This window comes from Anarrhichthys ocellatus, unplaced genomic scaffold (genome assembly GCF_004355925.1).
Source record: "Anarrhichthys ocellatus isolate YVR2014 unplaced genomic scaffold, GSC_Weel_1.0 scaffold53, whole genome shotgun sequence".
In the NCBI taxonomy this organism is placed as follows: Eukaryota; Metazoa; Chordata; class Actinopteri; order Perciformes; family Anarhichadidae; genus Anarrhichthys; species Anarrhichthys ocellatus.
In genome coordinates, this window is record NW_022280083.1 from 2631110 (window position 1) to 2639018 (window position 7909).

Sequence of the window (7909 nt, forward strand, 5' to 3'; positions counted from 1 at the left end):
TGTGTGTGTGTGTGTGTGTGTGTGTGTGTGTGTGTGTGTGTGTGTGTTTGTTCTTGGAGTTTGTGTTTGGGAACAAAAGGTCGCCTCCCTTGACATTACTCATGGAAATATGCAGCATGTTGAGGAAGAGCAGAGTCACCCAAAAATACTTTCACATTGCCAACGTGCAGTTTCAGTCAGAGAGAAACCATGCAACTGCACTTTGTGTTTTTCCTTCCCTTTCTTTTAACGTCGGTTTTAAAGTGTTCAGAGTTCTGAGACTCCCAGATCCTTCAGACCTGGTGAGAAGCCGGCTGGTGTCATCACTGGAGGGACATCGGGGGGGTTCCTTTGCTTCATTGTTGAAAAACAGACATGAGGGTTTTTTCACACAGCAGCAGAAATATTCCCCGTCATCCTCTGAGGGGTTTGTTGTGTGGAAAGCTGTTGCTGGGTGGTGTCACATTAACACACTGCTGCTGTCAGAGGGTTGAGCAACAGGACGGACCGACAGACTTCACTGTAGTACTGATACTATTGCTACTGCTAGTAGTACTGCTGTTACAGTACTACTTAGGGCTGTTTGCTGAACCTCAATACTTCTTTGTTGGCAACTAAAATGTGTCTGTTGTGCCAAGAAACAAAAACTGTCAAGTACTGAAAGTTTACGTCAAATATCTGCTCAGATTTGTAATTTTGTCTCCTTAAATACTGATCAGATCATATGTCTAGATTACATTAGTTTGAGTGTTGGTGGAGCAGCTATAATGTTAGCGTAGCGTAGCCCCGATCGATCCATTCAGAAAACAAGCATTTTAAAAGTTATTAACTTGTCGTCTTGTGGACAGACCTGACAAAGCATGAATTCAGACTTTTTACAACACTGCATTATGATGTAGTTATTTTGGCATCCTTTTAGATCCAATCAGATCACAGCTAAATCTGTTTATTTTGCGTTCATACCGCTGCAGTATACTAGCTATCTTGGGGCCCGCTGTATACACCAGATACAGCTCGGCAAAATACCTCCAGGTGATGTTATGACCCCAGACAGGACAGCGTTTGGTTTTTACGATGTAACTGGGACTTCTACAACACGTACAAAGCAGTAACAGCTGGTTTTTTTGCCTCCCATGGTTGATGAAATGTTGTCGGTGGCGTCATGGAGCCGTGATGCTTCTAGCGCGAGTAACTCGGATAAACTCAAATGATCCCATTGTCAAACTTGCGAGGCTAAAGTTCGCTTTGTGTTTGGTGTGAACACAGCATTAGAGCTCTATGATATACAATATTTAAATATATAGGAACTGAGAACATGCATGCATATACAGTTAATCTTTACAGTTTTACAGTAGAAGGTTACAGTTACTAATAATGAATGAATGTGTTTTGTTTGTTTTTCAGTCAGCAGGACTTGACAGACAGCACTGGAGAATATGTGAAGGTAAACTTCCTCTTTACTAGACTTCAAATCTATTTTCATGCAACACTCTTTAATGTGCAGCTTCCCTTTGCCGTGATGCTGCTGCTGCTCTCTCTTCCTTCCTGTCAGAAGAAATAAAGACGCTTTCAGTTCCCAGAGCTGGCAGCATTTCCAGCGAAGGTTAAATTAAAACTCCGCTGCTGTGATCCTCTAAACTCGACACTCAGGCTCTAATTCAATCAGGACGGGTGACAGAAAGGACGCGGGGGGGGGGGGGGTAGATATGCGGTGAAATACTTTGAAGCCGCGGTTCTGCCTGGAAAAAAAGAAAGGGGCACACGGAGAGCGAGAGAATTTCCAGTTCATTGACTCATAATTGGATACTTGACAAACACACTTGTCTGAAAGGGACAAGCTGGCAATGAATGATAATGCTAATGAAATGAAAGCTATTCATTAGGGACTCCCAGGTCCCCCCCCTTCAAAACACACACACACACACACTCACTCCTATGTTGTTTTGAAGTGGTCCTGGCCTGGTGCCCAACCCTTGATTCACAGTTCAGTGGGACAAACCATTCTGTCACGAATTGAGGGGTGGGAGGTGTCACCTATAAAACAGCGTAGTAACAGTAACTAGTGTGTGTGTGTGTGTGTGTGTGTGTGTTTGTATGTGTATGTTTGTGTGTGTGTGTGTTTTGGTGTGTTTGTTTGTGTGTGTGTGTGTGTGTGTGTTTTGGTGTGTTTGTTTCTGTGTGTGTGTGTGTGTGTGTGTGTGTCCCAAAGACAAAAGCATTCCCGGCCCGTCGTCGGTGTAAACTCTTGATATACAGTATCTTCGCTTGTGTTTGTATAAAGACGCGTCGGACAAAAGCGCCACTGAGTGATGACCCCCGTCCGCACAATGACGTTGCCACGGTGACGAGGCCAAGACTCCACGCCAGAGGGTCTGGCGGTTCTCGGGGGCCCCTGGCGTCGCCAGTGTGGGTGCCAGTGTGGGAATGCCCGAGCTGTCCGTCCTTATCCTGGCCCCCCCCACCTCTGTCCTCTAGTTAGCGCACACATTCACACAAAAACAGCTGAAAAAGGCTGCAGGTTTACCCACAATGCTCGTTCTCTCCGAGGACAAACATTTCAAGACGTTTCTTTTAAGAAAGCAAGAGGAGTCTGGTTTGCTTTGGAAAGAAGCAGCAGAAATGTGTCGGACAGAAGACATCTCTGTCTTGGATTTGAACCCAAAGCCAGAAGATGCTACATGAATGGTCTAAAGTGATGTTTTTCTTTTATTGTTGTTTTTCGTGTCTGATTGTGCGTCTGTGATGCCCTTAAAGTTCTCCAAAGAAAAGTTCTGGTTGGAGCCGCCGTCGGACAAACTGAGGAAGCAGCTGGAGGAGGAGCTGAAGCTGAGCGGCACCAACCTGAAGAGCCACGCCTGGTACCACGGACGGGTCCCCTGGGAGGTCGGCCTCACACACACACTTACACACACACATTGCATTAGCTGGAGGCTTACTTTAACCTTAATCATAGCCACTACATGCCTTACTCTTAACCAAATCTAAACTTCAGTCTTTTACCATGTGAAAAGCTAGTTTTTGTCCCCAAAAACTTGAGTCCTCATAGTGATCAGATTTACCGTAGGTCCCCATATTGTAGTACAAGTGAAACAAGTACACACATATCTGGACAACACAATTTTTTAAACGCGTTTCTTAGATTGTTGTTTTAAATGTTGTAGCTTGAACGCTAGCAGCCAATACACCTAAAAAATCCTCATGTTTTGTTTAAAGACACTTCAGGTGAATGGGGTAAAAAATTTACAATAGATGTTTTTAAATATACAAATAAGGCATTATCTTATTAAATATTTGCTCATTTGCATTTCCAGAACATAAATGTGAACTTTGGATAAAGCCAAGTTCAAAATTTGTGTTTCATGTTGTTGACAAAGGTTTTTACAGAGGGAATTTATGATATATCTTTGTATCACTCCGTGAATCAGAAAATACTGTCAACAGCCATAAAGAAATCAATTTTCTCTATGTTTCTAATACAAACATGTATAAATCAGGCTATGCATGCTGTGTGAACAAACCCCTCTGTGTTAACCTTCAGAATCTAGAGAGGAATGAAAGTGTAAAGTTTGGTGGCTGTAAGAGCTGCTGAAGTGGAGATTTCTGGATCAGACTCTGAGAACAAACTCATTTAGATGAAACGTCCTTTAAAGAGACGTTTAGTTACATTACAGACATTTAGAGACTCTACAGGTGAATAGAGTCACAACATGAACTCATAGATATCACCATGAAACTTCACCACTTCATTACTCACATTAAGATGAGTATTTATTGTATTACAAGTTTTCTGAAATTTTATGTTTAAATTTGCAAAAAAGGCATTATCTAATGGTAACTTTTGGTGAATTTTGGAGAAATCTACAGACGTAAATAGACAAAGTAGGAAAATAAATGTTTTCTTCCCACTAGTTTGAAAGATGGGATGTTATGGAAAACAATACTCTCTGATTGACCAGTGCTTGTGAGTTAGGAAAATGTACAAAGTCAGCATCTTTCACGGGATTTTCAAGTTTTTATAGTTACATAACTGGCATTTAGGTAATTTACTACCTGATTGATTTATACAATGATTTTTGCTAAAAAAAAAAACAACAAAAAAAACAAAGTCCAATGAAAACTGTTGTTTTTTCAACAGGATCTAAAATAAAACTGGCTGTTGGGACTTGACCTTCACAAAAATAACACATTTTAGAGTGAATTTTCCCTTTAAATTCTCAGGAATCATGCAGTGGTTCAACCACAAGAGGGAGCTCTGTTCAAACACCAGCTGATCTGATTCTTAGTTTAAAGGCAACATCTTGTTCAGCAAATCTAGATTCATAAAATGTGTTTAATACAACACAACAAAAAGGACAGATCCCTATAAGCAGCATTGCTTATACAGTGAACAGTCATTATTTAGACGTATAGAGGAATAATTGGATATATACAAAATTATTCTACGAGAGCTGATTGAAAGATTCTGTTGAGAAGCTCAGATATCAGGAGGGTGGACTGGATATTAGAGCACAACAGCGTGAAGAGAATAATTAAATGTCCCTTAAGGTGTCCGAGAGTCTGGTGGTGAACCATGGCGACTTCCTCATCAGAGACTCTCAGTCCAGTCAGGGCGACTTCGTCCTCACGGTCCGCTGTGAGCAGAAGACGCTTCACTTCGTCATCAGGAGGTCGGTGGTTCAGTCCTCGGAGACGTACACTCGGGTCCAGTACAGCCTGGAGGGTGAGGCCTTCGACTCTCTACCGGCTCTCGTTCACTTCTACGTGGGGAGCAGGGCGGCTCTGACCCGGTGGAGCGGAGCTCAGATTCACCGGCCCGTGAACAGGACGCTGCCTCTCAGCTACCTGGAGATGGCGTTCTGCACCGCCGTCAGCCCGCCGTCCTGCCACAGAGGGCTGAAGAACGGGAGCGTAGGCGGCCAGGAGAAGGTCTGCCCGAGGAGGTGAGGTCTCACTTAGAATACTTACAGAACAGTTTGTTTTGTTTCATTCAGAGGAGCACAAACTATGAGGGTTCCTCAGTAATGCAGCATTTTTGATGACTGATGTTGATATTTTACCTTTTGAAAATTATACATTTTGCTTTAATGAGAAAGTTCAATGTAGAGAATAATAGGAAATGTAGACGGGAAACAAATATTATCCGACAAACTAATTTGCGGTTATGTGATATCTGTTGTCTGTCTTAGAGAGTTCGGTTGGCTCCTTTATTGCATGTCATACCTCTCTGTCTTCTAGTTTCCAAAAACAAAGATGTGCTCACACCACACACACTACTTCATCAAGTATTTCATATAGTTGATAGTAGTTTATCATAGTTATTTTGCTGCTTTTTTATGAATTAAAAAAGCAGATAGACTGATGTTTGAGGCGCACATCACATAACCGCAACGTACAAAAAGAAAAACTTAAAGGGAAAATATCATAGCATATTATATCTCAACACAATAACATTTCAAAAGCTGTAGAAATGTTAGTGAATGTGGTGCTATCTGATTACAATAACCCAAAACTGATTCAGCTAGTTAGTAGTGTAATAATATACCAATAAGCTTCGAGGCTTTGGTAGTTTAAAAGTTGTATTTGTTGTATTTTCAAGTGCAACACTTCTGTGACGAAACTCATTCGGCAGCACCATTATACACAGAACACACAACTCCCTCTTTATATCGTTTTATTAGCCCGAGACAGTGAACAATTCAAAATGAGATACTGTTTCCTGTTTGGTAAAAACCATCCATCTCTCTCTCTCTCTCTCTCTCTCTCTCTCTCTCTCTCTCTCTCTCTGTGTCTCCATGCAGTCCTTCCTCTCTCCACCACAGGGAGGTAGATGTAAACAGGGAGCAGGACAACCGGCCTCCGCTGACCGCTGGAGAATCCTCTCTCTCTACTGTGTACAACAACAGTGAGTTTAATACCAAACTAAAGTCGTTCTCCTCTTTGTTCTGATGCCCTATACGTGAAGTCATGAAATAGTTTCATCATCAATGAATATCACTGTTAAATTATTCCAGGACACAGGAGGAGCCAACTTTAATTCTAAACATGCCCTTTGTTCCCATTCAGTTCACGAGGCAGTGTTTTGTTTGTTTTACTTTGTTGACCAAGTTGGTGCACAGGTGATGTGGGTTATAGAGACAAAATGCTAAAAGTTATCATAAAAACAACAACTAAATGGGATAATATCACAGCATATTATATCTCAAGACAATAACATGTTAAAAGCTGTAGAACAGTAAGTGAATGTGATGATTCTATCTGATTACAAAGACCAGTAGTGTAAGAAGATACCGATACGTTTCTAGGCTTTGGTAGTCAAGGATAACACCTGCTTCAAGGAATAGAAGAGTAATTTAATATGTCACCATTCATTTGAGTTGTTCTTTATTTAACAGAGACAACACCCATTAATAATCGTTCATTTATACAAAATGTTCGAGTCATTGTTACTTCCAGTAACAAAGTCCACATAATTGTGCAACGATGACATGCCAACATTATATCATCACTAAAAATCATGAACAATATTGAATCATCACCCAGCCCTAGTGATAGACAATCACTAGATACATGTGCACGTTTTTTAGATACGTAAATAATAAGATTAATTATAATTTAATTCAAGAAAATTATCAAAAAAGCAAGAAATCCTTTTAAACATTTCTAGATATGGACTAAAAAATTGATAACGTGACTAAAGGTCTAACTTTTAATCAAATTGCATTTCAAATTATTTACAGGTAAAAACATATTGTTCATAATAAAGATGTGCTCACAACACACACTGCTTCATCAAGTATTTCATATAGTTCATGGTAGTTTGTGGTTATGTGATATGCGCCTCAAACATTAATCTATCCGCTTTTTTAATTGATAAAAAAGCAGCAAAATAACTATGACAATGTACAGAGTTCGGCTGGGGAGCTTAGTTGCATGTCAATATTTATTTTAGTTATCCTTAATTCAACAGAGACAATACCCATTATCGATCACTAAAGCTCTAGTCCTTTCATGACAGTTGTATGTTTACTTTTTAAATCAGACAATCCAACATTCAGAGTGATAATTGGAACACATGATATAATGTTTTAAACATAACTGCACACTACGCAATCTAAGAATAAATATTTGTTTCAGTAACCTCTCAAAAATGAAAAACAAGAAGACAAATTCTAATTACAAACTAAAAAGCTTTAAGAGCATTCCTGGATGTGGACTAAAACTTAACAAATTGACTTTCCACAAAACTGCATTGTTAGTTATTTGCAGATTTTTTTAAATGATCGTTCTCACAAACAGTCAAACGAACAAACAGAACAGAAACATGACCTCTTTACCAACAACTTCACCAGTGTAAGGGGCTGTTCATGTGTCACGTTTTTTGCACCCCGGAAATCCATTGTTGTCAATGCAGACACGCGTATGGCGCGCTCCAAAGCGAGAGTAACGGCATTGCAGTGCGCAAGCGTTCCCAAGCGCATATTTTTCAGAGCGTGACAGATGCACCCTGAAATAAAAATAGTGAAACTTTTGAAACACGCACCACATGTCACGTGATGAGGAACCACCAATTACAGGTGCCAGATATATTCTCTTTCCTCCGTAAATATCAGTCTACGGTAAATATATGGAGAAGTTATACATTTTAGTGCAGGTACATTCTGTCCCATTGACAATTTTACTTGCCTCACCCTTTCCGTCTAATGACGTCCCAACAACCGGTTGAAATTAAGCAAAGCTTACACAGACAAATCAAGTAGTAAAGGGACTGTGAGGGATTTACGGTGCTGGAAATCAGTTTCTTTGTTTTAACTTTGTTTATTTTAGTCAGTGAAGCTTACTGCTAAATAACAAAAACTTTATCATTATCTTTATCGCAGTGTGCAGATTTTGATTTCTAAGTAACAGCATGCACGACAGTACCGCAACCCCC

General features: G+C 40.3%; 1 protein-coding gene and 1 pseudogene across 2 annotated transcripts in view; one reads left to right on the forward strand and one right to left on the reverse strand.

Moving 5' to 3' along the window:
• The window catches only part of LOC116396133 (SH2 domain-containing protein 3C-like), a 19707-nt gene that overhangs the window by 4808 nt on the left and 6990 nt on the right, over window positions 1-7909 (forward strand). For both annotated transcript variants that reach the window (XM_031870550.1, XM_031870551.1), the window contains exons 2-5: window positions 1384-1423; window positions 2734-2862; window positions 4525-4919; window positions 5778-5881. In XM_031870550.1, the coding sequence (XP_031726410.1) occupies window positions 1384-1423; window positions 2734-2862; window positions 4525-4919; window positions 5778-5881 (668 nt within the window). The remainder of the gene's footprint in view (window positions 1-1383; window positions 1424-2733; window positions 2863-4524; window positions 4920-5777; window positions 5882-7909) is intronic.
• Window positions 7463-7909, reverse strand: part of LOC116396189 (UDP-glucuronosyltransferase 2A1 pseudogene) — a 2195-nt pseudogene continuing 1748 nt past the window's right edge.